Below are 25,959 nucleotides of genomic sequence, written 5' to 3' on the forward strand. Positions count from 1 at the left end.
AAAAACATTTATGGTTTCGATTTTAACATTTGAATAGACGCTGACAAGGTTTTCTTATCATACTGCATAGCATGTAAGATGATTTGCTTGTTTCTACAAGCAAAGTACGGCATTAAATAATATTTAGAAACATATGCGTATTGTATTGTGAAATGTTAGGCCCTGAGCTGGAATAAATTGTTTTAATGTTTCTGGATTAGGTATGATTGATTTAATGTGCTTTCCGTTTGATAACGGTAAACACATAGTCCAAAACAATCCAGTTTTAAGTATCGAAAAATGCAAAGAGTTCAATTGATGCAGGGACAAGTCCAATATTTAATAAAGTATCTGTCAAAAGATGAAAATTTCCATGAATTGTATTATTAACAAGGTGCAACGTATAAGGAATTAGTCAAGCCTCAATTGGGGAGTGTTCATAACAGAGTGAGGTACACTATAATCCAGATTGGGTAATAAGGAGTACGTTTCTCAGGCAAAAGTTCATGTTTTATCAATATTCTGCATTGCACAAATTTGTCAGTCTGAGTGTGCAAGAGGCGAAGTATTATATCTGAGAAGAAAGGTCAGCATTAGTTCTTGTTAAACAAAATTCATTGTACAAGTATTGGAAGTCTTAAGAGTTAATTATGTGTAAGGGTAAAAAGACGATTCTGATGGGGGGAATAGAGTGACGTACCATATATAAGTTCTGTGCAACTTTTCTTGGATATTTTTTCTGAAGCTAATTACACTGGTCAACAGTGAAATCATTACTGACTTGAAAAGGCCCTGATCTGTAGTATTTTGGTGTGCCGAACACGAATATAACCGTGAAAAATTTGTATTGGCTCTCGTTTTGAAGATATTCATATACCTCATTTTCTATGTTTCACTGTGTAAATTTCTCCAGTAGGACTGCAGCAACATCCGGAATAATGATGTAACATTGCATAATACCATCATGCTCACATCATCCACAGTTGATTGCATCATTTTCTGATGCAATGCAATACTAATGCCATGCGGCTGCTGAAGTAAGTTGACGTCAGCAGTGTACTATACATGTGTAGGCCTATTATACTAATGCCAGGCGGCTGCTGAAGCTGACGTAAGCAGTGTACTATATAAAGCCCAATCAGATAGGTTCAGCATTTAAAATATTTTAGACGTGCGAGACAGTTCAAGCTACTGTTACATAAAACTTATTATTTTATCCATTTACGTACAATAAAGAACAGTAATGCCTCGAAAGTGTGTTAATACCGCGGACAATTTTTGCTATATTTGTGGGGAAGTGACATTTGCCAACCAGAAGAAAAGTATCAATTCTCAAGTGAAGAAGGCATATCATCTTTACTTCGGATGCAAGGTTGGTGACCAAGACAAGCCTTGGGCTCCGCATATATGCTGTGCTACATGTACAACACAGCTTTCACAGTGGTTGAATTGCAAAAAGGTCATCAATGCCGTTTGCAGTCCCAATGGTGTGGAGAGAGCCAAGCAACCACCTAAATGACTGTTACTTCTGCTTGGTTCCTCCTCTTTCCGGCGGAATAACGAAGCGAAAGAAGTCGAGAATAGTCTACCCAAACATTCCGTCTGCATTGAGACCAGTTCCACATGGTGAGGGACTTCCTATTCCAGAACCTCCAGCAGAATATTCTCTTGATTCATCTGACGAAGACAAAGGTGAGTCGACCTGTTCTTCTCCTGGTCCATCAGCATGCAGTGATCCAGATTTTCACTGTTTTGCATCATCAACCCCACACAGAATAACACAGGAAGAACTAAATGACCTGATTCGTGATTTGGACTTATCAAAGAACAAGGCAGAATTGCTAGGATCAAGACTCCAACAATGGAATCTTCTAGAAGAAGATGTCACAATTACTGCATATCGAAAGCGCCACCAGCAATTGGAGCCTTTCTTCAGAAAGGAAAGTAATCTGATATTCTGTTCCGATATTGAGGGCCTCATGAATGCTTTAAAAATCACTCATGACCCACAAGAATGGAGACTATTTGTGGACTCTTCGAAACTGAGTCTCAAGGCTGTGCTTTTGCACAATGGAAACATTCTTCCATCTATTCCAGTAGCGTATGCTGTCCACATGAAAGAGACATACGATAACTTAAGGCAGCTACTGAATTCCATTGAGTATAACAAGTACAGCTGGCACCTCTGTGGTGATTTGAAGGTAGTTGCCCTTTTAATGGGACTGCAGCAAGGATATACAAAATACATGTGTTTCTTATGCGAGTGGGATAGCCGAGCAAGGGAAATGCACTACATGAGGAAGGAATGGACTCACAGGCAGAATGTAGCCATTGGAGAGAAGAATATCCAACACCCAGCTCTGGTTGAGGCTCAGAAAATCTTGCTACCACCCCTTCACATCAAACTAGGTTTGATGAAGAACTTCGTGAAAGCCATTGACCGGACTTTGCCAGCATTCCGATACCTGCATGAAAAATTCCCTCGACTCAGCGAAGCAAAGATTAAAGAGGGAGTTTTTGTGGGTCCTCAGATTCGAGAGCTTTTCAAAGATGACCGGTTCAACAACTTGCTGGAAGGTGACGCGAAACAAACATGGAATGCTTTTCGCCTAGTTTCTACAAACTTCCTCGGAAATGTTAGGGCAGAAAACTATAAGGAACTAGCAGAAGACATGTTGATGAAGTATAAGAAACTTGGCTGCAATATGTCTCTAAAGATTCACTTCCTTCATTCCCATTTGGATTTCTTTCCTAGCAACTGTGGTATCGTTAGTGATGAACACGGCGAACGTTTTCATCAAGATATCGCAACAATGGAACAAAGATACCAGGGAAAATGGTCCACTACAATGCTGGCTGACTACTGCTGGACACTCCTCAGAGATGCTCCCGAACAGCTGTACAAGAGACAGGCGAAGAAATCTAAGATGTAGTCAATGACTTGATTTTTTATAGGTAGGCTATTACAGTTGACCTTTTACTATTGGAATGCATTTCGTTATGTAAACATTAATTTCTTGCAGATTACAAAAAAACTAGAGCCAATTTTGCAATTTGACTGTCATATTCGTGTTCAGCACATAAAAATTGATAAGAATTGACTAATTTTATTTCAGTAACATGACTTTTGTAAAAATTTGTTGTCCAGTGTTATTTGAATTTATTTGTCTGAATGTTTTGGGCATCATTTATGCTAATAATTTCATACCTTATTTTCTGGATAAGAATCTTAAGATGATTGTCTGAATGTACGGCCTCGTGCATAAGTTGCCTTTTCATATACTTTAGATATCAAATATTCTCACAACGATAAATTGCACGTGGAAAGGATCGATATGTAAAGGACAGTATTTCCAGAAAAAGAAATTTCGCGAATCACGAAAGAAAGAAAGCTGTAACAACAAAGAACACATTGAAACGCTTATAGTTTTTGCTATGTTTTAAATTGGTTCTCCTTGTTTCGTCCATTTCTATGTCTTTCAGGATATGTAACATTTTTCGGACCATAAATACAACAATATCTTGTGTTGCTTCTAAGTAATAGCCTTGCTGAAAAAAAATGTATGTTGCGTTCCTCTTCCCGGTGCAAGCTGACGAACTCAGTTCAATAGCATAAAATAAACCACTTATCTTAACTGAATGTTTATGTTACCTGATTTTGTGCTATATCAAAGTAGAACAAAAATGCATTAATGCTGCTGATAAAAAGCCCAACAAATATCATAGAAAAACATATTGTAGTCAAAGGGAAACCGGATCGGAATGAAAATATCAGACAAACATTGAATTCGAATGGTTTGTCAAGTCCCGGTAAAACTCACCTGAGATTTATTCTGCCATAAGCAAAGAGATTTTGTTTCTTTAGTATGGCTGAATCGTTTTTAGGCTGAAATTAACTTCAAACAGCAACAATAGATAAGCGAATCAAAATAGTTGATGACAAAAGAGATAAGTAAAAAGGTAACTAACTAAACCGATGTCTATTTTCCAGCATCATAATCAATAACTTTTTCGCGTGACGTATCCTATAATATTTTAGCATGTAAGAAAATCGGTCTTTCTTTCGGTCTCAGACGGTTAACACTGAGATGTCAGTCGATCTCAAACGTGTTGATTGTTTCAAATGATGCTTTCTATTAAACCTGAGATATCATTCCAAGTCATTAGTTATGTAAAATAACTCATATACTCGATCACTGTATATATATCCTGACCTGCCGACATTGATTCATGTACACACATATATACAATCACGCACGCACGCATACACCATGATCATTGTTATACCATGATATGTATAATTCTTTCATAAAAAAAGAGAAAACTGGGCTCACCGAATTTCGTTATATCACACATCACTGGCGACTCGGTCTCGAAAGACCATGTGAATAGCGCCCTTGGGGTGTTGCCTGTCTCTGTTGGCAACGTCTGCTGTGGCTGTGCAGGCCTATACGTGAGTGACAGTCCCTACTGCAGTTGGTGCAGACATACTGGGAAGTCTGCATTACTGTGGTTGCTGTTGCGTTCTTCTTTCTCTTACGTTTCTCTGCCACCAACTGGCCTCTCCTCGCATCAGCGACTGATATGCCATTGTTTACCATCAGTCTCCAGGTGCCTCGGTCCTCAGCCAGCTCTTCCCAGCCATCAGGTGAAATGTTGCATGCCTTCATGTCCCTCTTGCACACATCTTTGAAACGGAGTGAGGGGCGTCCAACTCTTCTCATGCCAGTGGCCAGCTGTCCATATAAGATGTCCATTGGCAGCCTTCCATCCTCCATGCGTCGGACGTGACCCAGCCATCGAAGGCGGCGTTTAATTAGCAGGGAGTACATGCTGGGGGTACTTGCACGCTGCAGGATCTCGCTGTGTGGAACACGGTCTTGCCAGCTGATATTCAGGATGCGTTTTAGGCACCGTATATGGAAGGAGTTGAGCCGGCGTTCTTGCCTCATGTAGGTACTCCACGTCTCACTTCCATATAGAAGGGTGCTGAGAACGCAGGCCTGGTAGACTCGGACCTTGGTGTGCTCTGTCAGCGCGTTGTTTTCCCAAACCCTCTTTGCTAATCGAGCCATGATGGTGTTTGCCTTTCCAAGCCTTCTGTCCAGCTCCATATCAATCGAGAGAGTGTTGCTGATGGTTGACCCTAGGTAGGTAAAGTTGTTGACTGCTTCCAGGGTGACACCGTTGATTTTGATTGAAGGGGCAATGGTGGTATCTTGCACGCTGACATTTGTTTTTTCCAAGCTGATTGTGAGACCAAAGTGCGTGCAGGCAACAGCAAAACGGTCTCCCAGTCTCTGGAGGGCTTCCTCGGTGTGGGCCACAAGAGCTGCGTCATCTGCAAAAAGCATCTCCCTGATGAGCACAGCTCTCACTTTGGTCTTTGAGCGCAGTCGTGCCAGGTTGAACAGGCTCCCATCAGACCTGGTGTGTAGATATATGCCATCCGTGGACGTGTCGAAGGCGTAGGACAGGAGCAGGGAGAAGAAGATCCCAAAAAGTGTTGGTGCCAGCACGCAGCCCTGCTTCACACCACTGTTAATTGGGAAGGAAGTTGAGGATGATCCATCATGCAGGACTGTTCCTTTCATATCTGCATGGAATGAGATTATCATGCTGAGGAGTTTTGGGGGGCAACCGATCTTACTCAGAAGTTCAAAAAGGCCCTTCCTGCTGACCAAGTCAAAGGCCTTGGTGAGGTCGATGAACATCATGTTGAGTGGTTGACCTTGCTCTCTGCTCTTCTCTTGGAGTTGTCGTAGGGAGAAGATCATGTCTGTCGTCGACCTGCCTGCTCTGAAGCCACACTGTGATTCCGGGTACACACGGTCTGCCAGCAACTGCAGCCTGTTGAGTATGATGCGGGCGTACACTTTACCAACAATACTCAAGAGCGAGATCCCTCTGTAATTATTACAGTCACTGCGGTCGCCCTTGTTTTTGTAAAGGGTCACAATTGTGGCATCACGCATGTCTTGGGGGACTGCTCCTTCCTCCCAGCAGCGGCAAAGTAGCTCGTGCAGTGGTTTAATCAATGCTGGTTTTCCACGTTTGATAGCTTCGGGCGGGATGCTGTCACTACCTGGTGCTTTGTCGTTTGGAAGGCAGTCGATTGCTTTGCTGAGCTCCTCTAAGGTTGGCACTTTGTCGAGCTCTTCCATGGTGGGCAGATTCTTTATGCTGCTGAGGGCTGCATCAGTGACTGACGTTTCTCTGGAGTATAGTTCTGAGTAGTGCTCCACCCATCTGGCCATCTGTTGCCCACGGTCTGTGATCTTCTCTCCCGTCAGGGATTTCAGGGGAGCGACCCCTTTCACTGTAGGGCCTAGAGCCTTCTTGATGCCACTGTACATGCCTTGGATGTGTCCGGACTCGGCACTGCGCTGGATCCCTTCACACAGTTGTTGTCAGTACTCGTTCGCACACTGTCTAGCAATGCGTTGGGTGTTACTTCGGGCACTTCTGAGAGCAGCAAGCGTCCGTTCATTAGGACATTTTTTGTAAGCTATGAAGGCTTTTCGTTTCTCCTCGATTTGTGGTTCCATCCTTGATAGGTGTGCATTGAACCAGTCCTGGCTGGGTCGGTCCTTCTTGCCAAACGTTGACATAGCTGTGCTGTAGATGGCACCCTTCATGGCGTTCCACTTGGCTGTAGCGTCATACTCAGGCAGGTCCTGTAGAGCCTTGTTCAGGGCAGACACATACTCCTCCACCTTGGCAGGGACTGACATCTGTGCAGTGTTTATGCGAGGACATCCTTTTGGTTTTGTGCGGTGTAGCACGTGTGGCTGTAGTCGCACTCTGCTGCTCACAAGGGCATGGTAGGAGTCACAGTCTGCACTGTGGTAGGTTCTGGTGGAGAGGACGCTGTTAAGGGCAGAGCGCCTGGTGATGAGCAAGTCAAGTTGGTGCCAGTGATGAGATCTGGGGTGTTTCCATGACACTTTGTGTTGTGGCTTACACTTGAAGAAGGTGTTTGTGATGCACAGGCCATGGTAGGTGCATAGCTCCAGCAGTCTCTGGCCGTTTTCGTTGGTCTTTCCAGTGCCATGATATCCGAGGCAGGTAGGCCAGGACTCGTGGTCCGCACCTACTCTGGCATTAAAGTCGCCGAGGAGGAATAGTGGTTCATTTTTGGGGCATCCTTTAATCTGTTCGTCCAGCTGCCCATAGAACTGATCCTTCACGTCTTCTGATGACGTGAGGGTTGGGGCGTAGACACTGATGATGTTGACAGGACCTGAAGTAGTGGTGAGGCGGATGGACAAGAGACGCTCAGTGCCCCCTGTTGGAGGTTCAACCGAGGCCAGGAGATTGTTTTTGATGGCAAAGCCCACTCCGTGCTGACGGGGCTCCTCAGGTTCTCGACCCTTCCAGAAGAAGGTGTAGTTTTCCTCTCTGAGGGAGCCACTAGAGGCGAGCCTGGTTTCCTGGAGGGCAGCTATGCTGATATTTAGTCTGGTGAGTTCTCTATCGATGATGGCCGTCTTTCTGGTGTCGTCCACTTCTCTGAGGTCGTCGGAGATGCCTGTACACATGGTGCGCACATTCCAGCTTGCAAATCGAAGAGCTGGAGTCTTCTTTATTGGTTTCTTGTTTCTTTTGTCTGGTGTGGAATTACCGTCTGCTTGTCATGCTGAACAACACACTGAGCTCCAGACACCCACTGGAGCAGGCAGACGATGGCGGGTCAACACCTTATTGACCGGGGGCTGCCCGGCTTGAGGCGGGCGATAGTTGGCCAGTGGGACACGATGATCCCTCCCACCGTCAAAGCTGACCCGTGGCGCCCCTTCCCTACGCCAATCGGGTGGGACTTATAACCCGTAAACTGTCAGCTTCCGTGTTGTTTCCTCACTCAGTAGCGAGACTGGAGTGTCCTCTCCAGGGCGCAAGCCTGGGCGTGGAATATGGAGATCCTGGGCTGCCCAGACGTCAGGATCCCCCTCTCGTCCTTGCTGGTGGGGTCCAAAGGAATGCTGAGCATGACATTTGGCACCAGTTTGGATGCAGGAGCTGCCGGAAGGAGGTCGTAGTCGACCCATAGCCGCCTTAGGGGCTCCACTCCTGATTTTCTGTCTGGGTTTACTCCCGTAGCCTTTCCTTCTCCCGAAGATATCCACAAGGCAGTGGAGCCATAATCCAATGGATGGGACTTGGTTTTGAATCAGAGTTTCCTTCTCCTAGATGAACTGCCTGACAAGGCTAACGAGCTTCATCTGCCCGGGTTTGGGGTCAGAGTTTCCCTTCTCTTAGACTGGTTGCCTGCCAAGGCTAATGAGCCCAGTCTGCCCACCCAGTTATACCGCCGGGTACTCGGTCGCGCCACACAGCAGGCTCTGTTAAAACAGGGGGCACCGCGTAAAGGTGCTGCTGTGGACACAATAGTGTAGGAGAGGCCATATGCAAGTAACCTCCTGCCTCGCAGAGCGAAACAGTGGTCCTGCGGCGATCACTACACCTGGGAAGGAGAGGCTATGAGAGACGCTTCACTTTCCTTTGGCAAGCAGGACGTCAGGCCCAGGCCACGCACCCCCCCTTCGTTATATATATATATATATATATATATATATATATATATATATATATATATATATATATATATATATATATATATATATATATATATATATATATATATACGTACATACAAATGTACGAGAATATTTATTACCACATAAAATGAATTGTTTAATTATAAACACATGCAACAATTATTACAATGAGTGTTTGAAGGATTGACTTTTCAAATAATATTCGCATGTGTGGACGTGTCGGGTTTAATAACATCATAGGCAGATCCTGTATTGTATATAATTTGTGGAAGCGAATAATTCAGTTACAAACCATTAATCAATTTCTTTTCTTGCGGTAGTTGTTACTCTTGTCGCTTGATTATAACAGGAGTGCGTCATGTATAGGTTATCCTTGCTGCATAAACACATGTATCATAATTTCTTAAAATAAAGGAAGGAAACGAAAACGGATATGCTAGCTGCCGTGCGACATGAGTGTGATATACTTATTGTGTAAATCCAGGAAGTTGATTAGCTCTATTTACTAAACCATGCACGTATACATGAATCGATGATCGATACAATGAACATAACTGTTCACCTAACGGTTTGATAAATATCTACATAATGAATTAATTGGTAAAGAGTTCCTCCCTCTCTCTCTGTCTCTCTCTCTGTCTCTCTCTCTCTCTCTCTCTCTCTCTCTCTCTCTCTCTCTCTCTCTCTCTCTCTCTCTCTCTCTCTATATATATATATATATATATATATATTGATATATATATATCTATACATCTATACATCTATATCTATATCTATCTATCTAACTATCTATCTATCTATCTATGTATATATATATATATATATATATATATATATATATATATATATATATATATATATATATATATATATATATATATATATATATATATATATATATATATGTATATCATTCCCGTAGGTTGACGACGTAAATATCCTATCCATGTATTTCAGTCGAATGAATTGAAGTTTTCAAATGGAGATAGATGTAAAAATTTGATTGTAATATCAACTTAGGGATTTCGAATATCGGCACCAAAACTGAAGGATCGATATCCTTTTAAATTGAATATGATATAAAAATTGATATAGAACTATTTATTATTTACTACATTTCGCCAAATTATAAAGGCTATGGCTAGTTGAGTTTTACCTCCTAATATTACATCCAGCAACCAAGGAGTGGGGACGAGACTAGGGTTTAACCCAAACTGATGGAGTTGCCTTTTAACTCATTTCGATTTTCATTATTGCATACCAAACACTTGGTCAGGTCCAGCGAGCATTGGTCTGGATCTGTAACTGGGATTTTGAATTTGCATAGTTCACTCCTTTCAAATTACTGACATCAGCTTGATATATGTATAAAAATTAAAGTTGCATTTGACAGTTTCCCACTGTCATGTGTGTTAAGATTCAGTCCTAAAATGGTGTGTTTGCATAATCTTGCTTTTTGATATATGGTTTTATTTTTTTTATTTTTACATTAAGAAGGTACAACGTTTTAAAGTTTTGCATTACAAGGATTACCGCATGAGATGTTTGCTTCTTGGATTTGGATTGTTCGACAGAACAGCGTTGATGTAAATGGAAGAAGTAATAATGACGAAAGTAATAACGAAAGAAAGAAAGAAAGAGAACGTTGCTTTACCTCTATTAACGAGATTTTACCATGCACATACTCTACACTCTATGTTCAATGGAAACTTCAAATCATGTCATAAAGTGAGCAGTCTCTGAATTTGAGGTTGTCTAAATTATTACGGGCCAAGGAAATGCTTGCAAAATGTATAAAAGTTGAGAACCTCGTTATCTTTATTCCATTAGCGTGCCAAATTGTAACGTCTTTAAAATAGTGCGATAGGTGTGAGAGTAAGACATTATCAACCAATTGCACCGGACAAGGTCAGTGTCTTTAAAAGTGATCGTGAACTTGTATATTATTCAATTTCGAAATGATATTAATCATAGACACAGATTATCATGAAAATAGAAACCTTCTCTTGATATATGGTATTATTAGTCAGGCAAAAGGTATTACTATTTTCTAGATCTGATCAATTATATGAATTTGTTATACTTCTAATACATAGGTACGCCACGTGTTATTACTAAATAATGTTTAAATAAAAACGATGAAAAGAGGAGACAAAACAGGAAACGAGGCATAGCTGGATATATTAGAGGTCAATAACATCCACTTTGTTTTCTTAAAAAGCAACATATAAAAATTTTAATCTGAATTCCGTATAATGTATTTATCAGAACGTTAACATTTGCAGACTGCTTTACACAATCATGCTTGAAATATTACGTTTCATACTCAGAGCTGCATTTGTCATGAATTTTGAAACCCAGCTATTCAAACACATCAATTCCATGAAATAGAAGAGCAGCTATTCAAACTCATAAATTCCATGAAATATTCAAACATTACCAATCCAAAGAACTGAGCAGGTTGACTATTTCGTTCATACAATTAGTAATCAAAGTCCTCAAACACCAATTACGTAAACTTGGATATGAAATCAACACATTTAAAAGGCAGCTATACGTGTATTGAACATTTTGCCTATCAAATGACATCAATTTATGTTAAACGCTTGCAAAGCTTAGCTACATACAGCATGTAAAAGCATTGACAAGATCTGGGACCGAAATGGCAGAAGAACAAACGGACGGACAAGAAAGGTAATGTCGATATGGTCTTTGAATGCCAATGCCGGCCCCGACCAATAATGTTAAAAGAGATATTGCAAAATATTATCAAATACTTAGAATAAGGAATACTTAGGTTGTGTAAGTTTTGATATATTAAGGTGTGGACAGAAAAGTCGGAAAACAGGACATTATATATATATATATATATATATATATATATATATATATATATATATATATATATATATATATATATATATATATATATATATATATGGAGAGTAGTATTGCTTCAAGTAAACCAATACACTAAAAGCTGGATGAGGAAATGTTTCACAGTCATTGATAAAATTGAAATATATAAGTCCTGTTAATAGACGTATCTTGTTACATAACTGGTCGAAACAATTGTTTAGATCCAGGGTATAGTTATCGTCAGCAGTGCAGCGCAGCTATTTAACAGCACCATCATCAGTAAAGTGTCGAACCTGCAATCCACTGTGGATCTTTGTCAGTGGGCAGTTGTTCACATCTTGTGACGTGGTCTGCAGAGAACCACATTTACAGGAAGAGTCAGTTGCCTGGCCGCATTGCACAACGTTGACTGCAAAACGAACCTCTCCTGTCCGGAAACGGTTTAGCGTTGTCCATATTTGTTGAGGCCGGGATGGCAGGCATGGTTTAGTAATAAAACATATTGAGCATGGTGTCTATCTACTATATTTCCGAAACGTATTTGTGCAGACAATTTCCATACTGTTTCAGAGTTCCTCTCAAATGTTGGTCTCCTTTGGATTAGAAAATGCTGAGACCACTTAGAATGGCTAAGTAATTTTAAGAAATAAGTTTATTTTGAAACGTTTCATAGAAAATTCACAATTAATTTAATTAGTACTTTTGTTAATTTTTAAAAGAACTGATGATCATTGCCTATAAAGGATTAATCTACATATGGTTTTATATTTGTCAGCAATTGTACAAATTCTCTCTAAGCGATCACGAACATTATTACCACATAACTCGATCGCATAAAGATACCATTCCCAAACTTGGAAATAATGTAAACATTGTAATTTTTCAAGTAGAAATATTACACCTGTGAAACCAAACATACAACCGGTTTTATTATTAAAACAGTTGTATGTTATTACATGCTAAAGATATGGGTAATGATGCTGCAAAATGATCATTGACTGAGGTAGATACATTCTTTTTAACTACTTGATCATCGACTATTTTAATACCATGTATATTGTTGCTGTTTTTTATTTCAGCATACATGTGATTCATCCGTAAGGAAAAAACAAAACCTCTAAGTTAATACAGAAGACGGCTGAAATAATATTTTTGCTCTGAAAGTTAAAGTCATCTTGAAGTTTTTGATCAACATATTCTTCTCCAATTCACAATGTTTACTCCTTTGAAAGATCTTCCAGAAGGAAAGAATTGGACATTGGATGAACTGAACGAGAGAGAAGTGCAGTTGTTAATTCCAGTAACAATATTTATGTCCATCGCCATGGTGGTCGGGACAGTCGGTAATGCACTTGTTCTATATATCAATATCTTCGTCCTCAAAGCGAAAAACTCCACACACAGATATTTTATAATCTTCCTCGCCCTAGCTGATATCACATTTTGCATAATTGGAGATCCATTTCAGATAGGATCTTTAACCCATCCATACAAGTTCACAAGCACACTAGCCTGCAAGACTCTCAGTGCGTTTACTTATTTCAATGCTTTGATATCAGCCCTGATCCTATTTGTGATCGCATTAGATAGGTACAAACGGATATGCAGGCCACACGGAAACCAGTTTTCCATAAAACGGATAAAAATTATTTGTGGGATCATCGCGTGCGTTAGTTTCATCTTCTCTATTCCTTGCTTTGTCATGTACGGTGAAAGTACTGTAGAGACGGGGATTGCAAATATCACCGGAATATCATGCTTTCCCGACGATATGCACAAGGATACAAAGTTTCCTATTGGCTACAGTATGTTTCTCTACTCTATTTTTATTATCTTAACAGTATCAATGTCTGTTTTTTATACTTTGGTGTGGCTTCAGGTAAAGCATAAAAATGCAATAAAGAAAAATGATGCGTCTTACTTTAACGAACCCAATACGTCATCTTGCATAGCGGAGACGAATTCAACAGAAATAGTATCAGAAAGGATTATACCTCAAACTAAACTTCACTTATCAGATGACACAAGACATGTTAAAAATCTTGGAAGAATTATCAATAAAGCTAAGAAGGAAAACAACCTTAAGAAGCTGTCTGACACCGCAAAAACCATACGAGTATCTAAGACCTTATTTGCTGTCACGATTTTCTTTGTGTTGAGTTTCGCGCCATTCCTTTCTCTCGAAGTAATGACATTTCTCTACAAAGAATTCATAGACACTCTCGACAATACAAGCACTCTGTTCTATCAGCTTTTCTGGAGAACTTTTGCAATAAACTTCATGGTAAATCCATTTATTTATGGCGTCATGGATAGGCGGTTTCGAATGGAATGCAAGAAACTTGTGTTAAGAAGGTTACTAAATTAGGGTTTGTCTTCACTAAAGTATGTACTGGGGAAATCTTTTTTTTATAGATTCAACCGATGATCTGCAGAGGCGATGACGACATATTAGGACGATATATTCATTCGATATATATATAAGGTGAAAACAACGACCATGTATGAACGAATATATGTCTCCAGCACGATGCCGTTGCTGGTATTGGCTAATTATCTTAACGAGTTCATACGGAAAATGGAAAAAGAGGTGTATGTTATGATTATACACACGAGTTTGAATTCCTAATTGACATTATTCACATACCTTTCAATACAAGCAATCTTCATAAACATATCAAATACATAATTGCTCTTAAAACAACATGTTTAATAATATAGGTGGTGTGGTCTGCAAAGTATGGTGTGATGTGTGCTAAATATGGTGTGGCGTGGTATGCAAAGAATGGAGTGCTATGGTGTGGTGTGGTTTGGTATGGTATGGTAAGAATGGTGTGCCATGTTCTGTAAAGTATCGTGTTGTGTGGTGTGTAAAGTACGTAATTGGGGCGTGCTATTGACAGCTGTGGTAGCTAGACTACTTGGTTTATGTTCATACTTTGTTTTCACTCAGTGGTGGTATCTGCGCACAATAAATCTTCTTGATCCGGACGCTTGTCTATGCCAGCAACGTAAATGTAATTTCTTGTATTGCCTTTAATACAGCTTCAGTCGTGGAAAGCCTTCTTCAGACACTTCACCGCTAGTCTTTTCATTACACTAATTATATCACGATTATTTCCTAGTGAGTGCGTGAGACTGCGAATGCGGAACATTTAAATACATTTGATCATCGAGTATTTTAGGATTGGTCCGCTTGGATTGATCAGTCGGTAATAAAACAGGAACAAATATTCTGCATGAAAAAGCCTTTTTTAGTCTTCTTGCAATCTCAATAAGATATCACACATTTTATGTTAAAAAACATTGATTTAGCAAAACGTTTGTTAATTAAGAATATTCTTTGTATGTGTGATTCCCATTTATTTTGGCGAATTCGAATAAGACTAATATTTGTCATATTAGTCTGCTTAAGATTGGAAATAAATCCCCAGTTGTTTCTCGAAACTAATTTTGTTAAACTGACTTTCAATGGTTGGAACTCTCAATTCACATGTCAGTGATGATTATGTTAATTCCGGCCGCACCACGAATTTTCACATTCTTCCATTCAATGCCGCGGCTGGCGATGCTGCTCATCTCGCAGTGTTAGTAGCAAAGAGCCGTAAAAAACAACATTCAAAAAAGTTGCTAAGAAAAACTTTATTAAATATATAACTATATAATAATAATAATAATAATAATAATAATAATAATAATAGCGTTTATTTGTAATAAAGGCTACTGGCCCTTGATACATACATCATGCGGCACATACATATGTTATACTTTAGCAAAAGAATATCGTATATATTGGAAGTAATATATACATATACACACACACACACACACACACACACACACACATATATATATATATATATATATATATATATATATATATATATATATATATATATATATATATATATATATTTGTAAATGAATGTAAAACATCGAAAATAAAGTGTTCTAGTTCCTGCCATCACACAATGTTTCAGCAGCTCATCTGAAAGGTAATGTTATATCGCTTTGTGCAATACCGAACTGTGAGCAGATATCTTAATTTCAACACAGAAGGACTAAGTCACCACTTATTCTGACAACAGGTTATATGATTAGAGTTCATCTTATCAGAACAATATATCTCAATCCCCTTATCCTTCTAGCCTTCTCTTTTATAAATTAATAGTGTCAATATGCTGGAAATATAAATTTGTGTTAATAGCATTGCCTGCAAATTGACTTAAACTCACAATTTAACTACTGACTGTCGTGTTGGGGCATTGAAAGGAGACCAACCATACAATAACAAATCATGTTAGAGTTTTCATGATATTAGTGGTGAGATGGCACAAACCAGGTATCCAAGCTCTGTCACTAGTTTTAATACAATATGGAATCCATGCTGAAACTAGTGTTAGAGTGTCAAACATCAGAGCTAGGCTGGATATCACTCTAGAAATTAATGTTTGGGTTTTTTATTGCTGTGTAAATTGGAATATCATCACATATTAAGTAATAGTCCTAAACGAATTAAAAAGATAACTGTATTATTTATTGTTGCCTCAGCACCACTGTTAGCACAACTAGATGTGATAACAGCCATCGCCTATCTCGTAGCTGTCACTCACGAATATTAATCATTTCATGTGATTCCACCCATTCCTTGTGGTATTTCATATTATGCATGACTATGTTCTATATTCCTACATATCAGTATTATGACAAATATCTCTACAATGGCCGCAAAGGTCATTTAAACATGATGCATTTGATGGTTGGTTTGTAAATTTCATATTTCTTTTTGACGATAATTTGTTTCAAAAATTGATTTCATTCTGATTATTTTGTTTCAAACATGATTCTTTTTCAAAAGCTTACACCTGTCTCGTGGCCATTTTCAAAAGGAAAGAGCAATGTCATTTGTATAGTCTAAATTAGCAAGCACTACCGAGTACGCTCTATCCATGACAGCTAAAATTAGATCAATTGCCATGTTTATCGATAAGAACCTGATTAACGATGAAACATTATGCAATCAACACTTTATAATTGTCTGTGCCAATCTAAAGTATTTGGCTGAGAAGAAAAGTAAAAAAGTCATTTGAAACATTAGAGCATATTTATATAAGTTTCTGATCTATATTATAAATTCTGCAATGGTAAACTTCAAGAAGAAACCTTCAACAAAAATGTAGTTCCCAAGATTCAAAGCCATATGCTTTTGGCATTTACAACTAGAATTTATGGACTATTCATTATCCCTACTGACACAAGTGCGGATCCGGATTAGCAGTTTAAACCTGTGAAATCACCGGAAAGAGCCGGCGACCAATGGGAAGCAAATGGCAAGATTTCTTGCATATCATTATATTGGCCGAGCCGGAGACTAGAACCCACGCAGACAGAGCGGATATGGCAGGAATCGGTAAAGGTTAGAGCTTTAGACCACTGAGCGACGAGGTGTTCATAAATGAAATAGTACGGTAGGTATGTCATTGTTCCCTACAAATAGACTTTGCTACCGAACAGTGCTCCATAATCGGACTAATACCAAAGTAAATGAAGCTTCAAACGCATTAATCTTAAGTCTTAAACGCAATAAATGAAGCATTCTTACCACGAAAACTCCGATACAATCAAACAGTGGCGAATTCAGATGCAACACATTGTGCAAGCGACGCTCAGCCATTCAAAGAATTGTTGTATTTGTATTGCATCATCTGTTACAAATTGATTGCTCTTTTCCTCCGTCCTTGTCTCTCTTGCTCTCTTAAGCATATATCCTTGAGAGACCAACACTACCTATCAGTTTAGAAATCATCTGGGGCGTTAACATCCAATCGAAATATTAAATCATGGCCAAGTCCTTAATGGATCAGGAAGTAAATAATATATGATGAAGAGGATTGTATATATGTATGTATGTATGTATGTATGTATGTATGTATGTATGTATGTATGTATGTATGTATGTATGAATGTATGTATGTATGCATGTATGCATGTATTTATGTATGTATGTATATATGCATGTATGTATGTATGCATGTATGTATGCATGCATGTAGGTATGTATGTGTGTGTATGCTTGTATGTATGTATGTATGTATGTATGTATGTATGTATGTATGTATGTATGTATGTATGTATGTATGTATGTATGTATGTACGTATGCATGCATGTATGTATGTATGTATATATGTATGTATGTATCATAGAGGCACCCTACAAACTCCGTTTAAATCATCTCATTTATAATATGCCGTTTCAGAATATATTTATTCTTCATGTATTTAAACAACAATTTTACATATGAATTTGTTTGACCTGATTTCACATGAATTTTAAATATGTATCCTTTTCATATTTTAAATGAACCATGTATTTCACATTTTGGACAAAATGAACATATGTGCAAAACAATATGTTATAGTAATTTGAAAAAGAGAAACTTATTATTTTTATATTGACTTTTTCCAAGCAACAAAGTTTATTTATTATTATACATTTTTCTTCAGAGTACTGTTGTTGGTAGTCTGTGACTTTAGGAATGACACATAACAGATGAAAATGAATAACCTGAGTGTCATAACATCCGAGCCGTTGATGCAGAAGTAACATGCTTCCTTTCGTCTCGAGTCCTGGACTCATAGCACATGAACAATATGATGTACTCTTTAAATCACGGGAACAAACAAAATGATGCTGAGGTTGCCTTTTTGCATTTATACCAGCTATTTTAATTTAGTTTCAAATAATGGTAGCTGCCACACCCACTGTCACTCTCTTTGGATATGACATGCACATCGTTTGCTGAAAACGAGAACTAACAATACTACTGTCAACATTTTCAATCCGGCTTTTGATGTCTACTTACCCAAATTGACCACATCCAAGGCTACCAGAGCTAAAGTGGCCAAAAGCAGAAATGAATTGATAAAGGCAATACACACACTACGACACCTTTAAATTACGATTGTAAACCAGCTAATTACACTGGTCTACAAGTTGTATAGAAGTCGTCTGCTTCATAGATAAACTATGCTATTTATTGTGGATTTTGATGTCCCGATTTTATATATGACAGTTAAAACAATTGATTTGCTACTGTTCCCAAGATATTTTTGTCTTTTACATTTTACGTCTGTGTGATGTGTAGATAGTTGAGATTTAATTACAGATTGTTGAAATGGGTCATTGGATGTGTTTATGGTTGGTTAGATAATAATATTGCACCTGTCCTATTAATTAAACACTTTAAAAAACAGCAAAACGGTTATGTAAATAATATTTATTTATAACCAAAAGGCGGAAAACGACTTTGTAAATATAAGTACATACTTTGGTTCTTATGCAATGTCGACACGTCGCTTCTATGCTTGTCTCTTGTATTCATTAAATGGAGTTTCTCTTGTCGCTGTCTAGCAATAGTCTGCAGGCGATGATGTGCTCCGTTTGCCATGATAGCGTTTCTTCCTTGTTGCAATGTCCTGGTGAAATTGCTCGCCGTGCTCTTCGCTCACTGCCCGCAGTTCGGTGGAAAAAATCTAGATGATAGTGCAAAAATTGTATATTTAATGACGTGTTGCAACCGATACTTTTGTATGCCTTGCGGAGGTTTTAAAGCAACTTTCTGTAGTTTCTGTCTTGTTGTTTCCGAGACAAGGTGTTGCTACAAACTGGATGACTTTCCATGCCGTCTGTTCCTTACCAAGCAGTGCACGGTCAAATGTGTCATCTCAAAGACAGCGTCCTCTATCTTAGCTCCACTTAACCTTGGAAAATTTCCACGGAGGTACTTGAAATCTGCTTGTGTTTCGTCCATGTCCTTGATAAAGTTTTTCACCAGGCCCAGCTTGATGTGCAAGGGTGGTACCAACATCTTAATTGATTCAACAAGTGGAGGATGCTGAACACTTTTCCTCCCAGGCTCAAATCAGTGGTGGAGTGGAAAATCTATATTGATGGAGTGTGAATCTCTTTCACGACTATCCAGTTCGCAGAGAAAACAGCAGTACTTTGTGTATCCAGTCTTCAGACCAAGCAAGTGTGCAAAAATCTTCAAATCGCTACAAAGTTGCCACTGATGTTGGTCATAGTTTTTGCATCTCAAAAGTTGTTTTATGTTTTTCATAGGTTTCCTTCACATGGATTGCCTGACCAACTGGAACTGATAGCAAAACATTATCTTTATGCAACACAACAGATTTAAGACTATTTTTCGATGAATCAATGAACAGTCTTCACTCATCGTTATCATGAACGATGTTGAGGGCTGTTATCACACCATCGATGTTGTGGCAGGCTACAAGATCACCTTCCATGAAGAAGAATGGGACAATATCCTTGTGACAGTCTTGGAACATGGAAACCCTAACATCACCTGCCAACAGATATGCCTTACGCTTGGATAGCTTATGTTATGAATTGTGGTTCAGAGGAGGAGGATAGGAGAAAATATGGGTCATGTGACATTGATGGTTCAGAACTAGATGTTTAATTCTCTTCGTCTTCCCCGTCTGACTCAAGTGAGAATGAATATGGTGCATTATGAGCCAGCATTCCTTCTCCATTGGATATTAGGCGTATAGCCGATGAAATTTTTGGATAATGCACAGTCCACTTACTTCTTTCACACACTTTTCCCAACTGGAGAACCGTGCAGAAGTAACAATTGCTGATTTGATCTGTTGGCTCTCTCCAACTCATTGGCACTGCGAAAGGCATATATTTCATATTCCTGTTCAAGCACTGGTGATGATGTATTGCACAAGTGTTGAATCATATGTATAGGGCTCACATCTTGTCCTGATCTCCAGTTGTGCAGTCAAAACAAAAGCTAATAGGCTTTCTTAACCATGATTGTTATACTGTGTTTTTATAATGCAAAAGTCATTTCACCACAAACACAGCAGAAACTATCTGTATTGTTCACATAAGTACGAGGCATCAAACACTGACAAAAAAGAGAGCACGATACTGTATAATTTCTAGAGCTGATATAGGGCAATATGTTCAGCAATGTGATGCAAACTTTGTTATGATTTCATCACCCATGACTTCTAGGAATAACATGATACAATTCATAACATCAGTGATACAAACCCAGTGATGTATGTATTAATAGATCTAGGCAAATATATATTTTAGTAATTTCTGGTTTAAATTGAGATTCCTTCCCTTTTTATCTCATTTATCCTCTGCCGTTGACAACTCAAAGGTCGTACATACTGACCCAGTATCATATTTTTAAAACTAAAGTGAATAAACAATTTTAAGCATCATTTTCATTCTTAGTGACTCAGCATAAGTAAACTTTGAATACATGTATTTTGGAAGAATTTTGGCCGTAAACAAGTGTTATCTAGGGACTCCACCTATATCAGCGGCTGGCGAGAATTATAAATTTCCTGTTACTTTTAGTTTATTTGATACAAATCTCGGCGAATGCGAGTAAACATAGATATTACGATAGGATTAGACCATTGTTCCTTATGTACATAGTAGTGTTTGGTCTCTGCATTGTCTACAATTGCAGTTGCTTGGTATCCCTATCATACATCTGACCATTCCCTTCATATGTGAAAATATATGTCGATAACATGGTGGATACAAAAGTGGAATAGGCTAAGTGACTGAGCTGCATAACTGTATTGCAAACTCTACGTTTGAGACAATTTCGTTTTAAAGGCATAAAACAGCAACTAATGCGTTCTGCAACAGCCGATGAGAATGGGAGTTCGGAGGCGCGATGTCTGCTTTCAAAGACTTTAAGGTCTGACTGAGAACATATAACCAGAAAAACATTTGGTGCAAAGTAACAATAAACAAGTCAAGAGAACCTTAACCTCACACCGAGCAAGGTGGGGTAAATCAGTGTTTTATATGTTATCCATTTTGCAAAGAATAAAATCTTGAAATTATTCAGGGAAACATTTACTTAGGGTATACATGATGTTTAATCGTTTCTCTTACTTATATCTGTAAAATGTGTCTTTGATATTTCAGTTTTACACTCCTATGCATCTAGGTACGTATAATGCGAAAACTTAATTCAACGTTTGGAAGAAATGACCTTATATCGTGGTTGTTTTTCGGTGATGAATATAGTACATGCTTTGTCAGAAACGTACGTTAAACAAAACGTTGTTACTAAAAACGTATCATTTCTGGAAAATTCTAACAAGACTACTGAAAGTCCCTGAACATAATGCTGATGATTTCATAACAGTCTATATTAATTAGTTATTCACTTTTTTATATCCAGTGATATACCTTGTAGAGGTCCCGAATCGAACTGTGCTTCGAAGAAATATCGGCCTATATAACTAATCACTTTATTGCTCCTTTCTTGTCGAATGAAAAATTTTATCAGTGTACCAGTTTATCCTGTGTTATGACATTTTCTGATAGCGAGTATCTTTCTATGACAGAAATTGAAGAACCACAAATACAAGTTATTATTTCTTTATCAGGCTGAATATCAATGTTGTTAATATCGATTCATTTATTTCAAGTGCACAAAAGATTCAAAAATGCAAGGAAGACACCAAAAATAGTACCAGGCAAAGAAATGTGCAACGATCAAAAACAGCAAATTAAGCAAACAAAGAAACTAAAGTCTTAAAAGTCTTGAATATGTGTGTTGAATTTATGTCTAGAAGCACCCACAAGTGGATTATACAACTACACCGTTATAATTATAACATGAGACAGAGGTGTACAGCATTTTGCAAATTACCCTTATTTTGCTCAATTCATTGCAAGAAAGTCATATTTTAGGATAAAAGAAAGATAACGTAATTTTATTAAAGAGACCCGACAAGGACGAATTGAAGTCTGTTAACTTCGTTATTTCTAAATAATTAAACATTTAGGAAGCTATACCGATAGCTAATTGGATAGGAAAGCAAACCACTTTGTATAGAATTCGCAAGGTTAAAACTGAATCTGTGTAAGTTCTCATTACCAAGAATATAACATTTAAGCAAAGGATATGACTATAATTTGTATAGATATATGCAGCTCTGTTGTGGGTAAAGGATTAATGGTGCATGATCTATGAATTAGAAAGAAACCATCCCGCAATATTTCTATCAGATTTGTTCTGTACAACGTACATATAAAAGTCTGATTGCAACTTAAGCTGTCTGGCAATCTTGACAAGTAATATCACAATGGGGAAGCTGTCGTTTTCGCTGTCTTGCTTATTCATTCAAATTTCATTATAATAGACCCGTCATTATTTGTTTTTCAACTGATATGTTTAATCTGAAATCGACCAGCATTCATTACTCTGATCTGCCGATAGTATTTTCGGAATCTATTTATCCATGTATCATCATAAATATATCTGTACTCTGAAGTAACGGGATAAACTTTAAATATTACAGTAATGCAAATAATTGCGAAGTTTGGTGCATGAAAACAGCAAAGTACCAGTACAATCTTGATGACCCTGGCAACCATAACTAACAACAGTTCAGCATGTGTCAGGTGTTTTTCATGCAAATATGTCACCATATATTGACAGTTCCTAACATGTTGGTAATTAGTAGAGATCAGCATCTTCCAAGCGTAATATGAATACTAGTTAACACCCTGATAATTTCCTCTTCTGTAAATACATGGTCATTCCAAATTTGTTTGAAAGAAAGAAATTATATTTCATACAAAAGACTGTACCTAATTTCTTCACACAGGTAATTCTCTGCATATTTGTAAGTATATGTGTTTAGTAATTTGTGATATGAATAATTATTTGAATTGGGCTTTTAGGTCATGATGTTTATTACATACCGTGACGAACTAACATTCAGCTTAGAAACACTGACTGCAAAATCATAGAAACGTAAAGCACACAAAGCACGCAATATATATATATATATATATATATATATATATATATATATATATATATATATATATATATATATATATATATGTATATATATTTAAATTATTTTATTCTCTTAAAACAAGTAACACAAGATAGTGAAAAGCAAACATCTTTGTAAAATTTCACAAATGATTTATTTCCTTAGAACAGAACGTAGAAATATAAAATTGTTTATAGTTTTGCTAATCAAGCTACCAGATAACCATATACTTACATGCACAAGTCTTAGTAAGTTAAAGTTCTGAATAAACGTAAGTAGAAATCCAAAAAGTGTTGGTGTACATATGGCGGCCTGTATTGTGTTGTAGTTAAAAATGATGTTATTGGAAATGATGTATTATGTTTGCTATGTTGATCTGCAGGTCCAAATGCTTGAAAGGAACCTTAAATTTACACTTAATGTATTGTTACGAGTTTTTGCTCTTAAAACAAGTAACAGAAGATGGTGAAAAGCAAAAACTGTGTAAAATTCAACAAAGAATTTATTTTCCTAGAATACAACGTGACAACTAAAATAAACGAACAACTTATGTTATTGATATCTATGTCCCCAAATACTCACAAACTTACTGATAAACTCTTACTAAGTTAAAGTTCTGAATATACTTACATATAAATCCAAAGGTGTTGATTTTCATGTGGCGACAGATTTTTGGTGAAATATAATAGTATAATTCCACGTTTGAATTCACTATAAATCCCAGTTAATATCTCAATCCAAGAATTTTGCCTTTTAAAGAACTTTGTATGTCCAAAGAAAATATATTTTGAATTAAACGATTTGAAGAAATAAATTCAGCACAAAGAACCTACTGGTCACAAAAATATTACAAATCGATTCTCCTAGATGACAAGCACAATTCATAATTTTTCCACTAACATGATTATCTACTTGACCTCTGAGCAAAATTAACATTTTTGAAAAAAAGAATCAAGCATTACCCAATGGAAAATAACCTTCTAGAAAGATCTTAATGTTTACAAAATAAAATGATAGTTATTTTTAGAAAGTATGTTACTAAAATTATCCTATATAACATGGACAATATCAGCTACACCAGGCACATTGGAGGGGAATTCTAAGAACCTAGACATTGACCCAAATAAACATTTTTTTTCCCTATTAATAATGATCTCGATATTAAACACGTGAAGCATAATTATAAATTAGTGACGTTTTGAAAAGACATTGTAACTTCGACTGACTGGCGTGATATACATGCTTATGACCTCTTGGCCAGATTTATCATATTATTTTCCCTAACGTCACCAAAGAGGAAATAACACCATATCTACGTGCATTTCAGTTTGCCTTTTCCTAATGCAAACCAAATTCAAATTATTCGCGTCTCATGATACAGCCATAGCTAATACAACTGCGTAATGTACTATTTTAAACGTGTCTTTCTTTTTAAAGCTACAGATCGTAAAATTGTTAAGACATTAAATACAAAATTACATAGCTTCCTGTTTTCTAGGACAGCGGGTTAATGAATTTGAGATGGTCATACTTGTCAAATCCAGCTTGAGGTTATTGTATACGATTTCATCTCAAGAATATATCCCTTAGTATCTCATGTACCAATATGTGCAGTATAATGTGAAAGAAGTTAACTATGATGATCGCTAATGCCCAAAACAGATACAGACTAACCTGATTAAATCTGATCAAGGGTTGTTTATTTGTCAGGTGAAAGACAAATAGTTCAAATGATTAATTAGTTCAAGCTCCAACTGACTTTACAAGCCATGGCTGACTATTGAGAGAGATAGATAGAGAGATTATCGTTTGGTGTTGTAAGGGGGCCAAGTGTAACCAGTAGACACAACTCAAAATCGACATTTCATTTATGTTTATTTTAAAGGATTGGTTCTCAATGCTATTTGTTGATAACATGTCCAACTCCCCTTGTCGGTATTTTAATATTGCAATTAAATTGGCTTGGGAATCAATATATATTTTGAATGTGAGATTTATTGCGTTAACATTAAAGTTTATATGTGTGTATACGAGAGAGAGAGAGAGAGCACTTTAAAGATACATCAAATATAAGCATAATTATTGCACAGTTTGATTAAAATAGATTTTAAAACGTATAGTTCACCGATGCATTTGCAGTATTTTGAGAGTGATTTAACATAACTACAGATATAACGCTTTATGTCTTCATTTAGCAGTGGTAAATAGTAATTCCTTTTTTGATCCATTTTCCTAAGGAAATTTGATAAACATTTAATATTAGCTCAAAATACAGACCATAATGAAATGAATACAGTTACTAGAATGAAAACGATATTACCAAGAAAGGAAAAATACTCTTAACGCATCACTGATGACATTTATGATAGTGTGACTAGGAACAATTGAAATTGATGTAATCGACGTTAAACCGGGTGTAATACTTTAAAATAGTATCATATCTATTATCAACTTCCGTGAAACTATATTCAGTTTGGTTCCGTAAATGCCAAGATTAAGAACTAAACTTCCAGGGGAGTGGCTTGAACAGAATTAAAAATTCTAGTTTCCAGTCAACGAGTCATCTGATACGCTGCTAAGATAATTCAACGTGTCACATAAGAAACATGAATATACATTAGTATTATACTTACTCGCCTTGATGTAGTACCATCGTGTAACTATACACATGTATGAATGGATGTGCACGTGCATGCAG

At 37.4% G+C, this 25,959-nt stretch overlaps 1 protein-coding gene across 2 annotated transcripts in view; it reads left to right on the forward strand.

Moving 5' to 3' along the window:
* Nucleotides 1-15,179, forward strand: part of LOC149784261 (orexin receptor type 2-like) — a 27,364-nt gene extending 12,185 nt beyond the window's left edge. For both annotated transcript variants that reach the window (XM_089932293.1, XM_089932294.1), the window contains exon 2: nucleotides 12,476-15,179. In XM_089932293.1, coding sequence (XP_089788419.1) covers nucleotides 12,610-13,764 — 1,155 coding nt within the window. In that variant the 5' untranslated portion in view covers nucleotides 12,476-12,609 and the 3' untranslated portion in view covers nucleotides 13,765-15,179. The remainder of the gene's footprint in view (nucleotides 1-12,475) is intronic.
* The last annotated feature ends 10,780 nt before the right edge of the window (nucleotides 15,180-25,959 follow it).

This window comes from Sinohyriopsis cumingii, chromosome 14 (assembly GCF_028554795.1).
Source record: "Sinohyriopsis cumingii isolate HCF-2022 chromosome 14, ASM2855479v2, whole genome shotgun sequence".
Lineage (NCBI taxonomy): Eukaryota > Metazoa > Mollusca > Bivalvia > Unionida > Unionidae > Sinohyriopsis > Sinohyriopsis cumingii.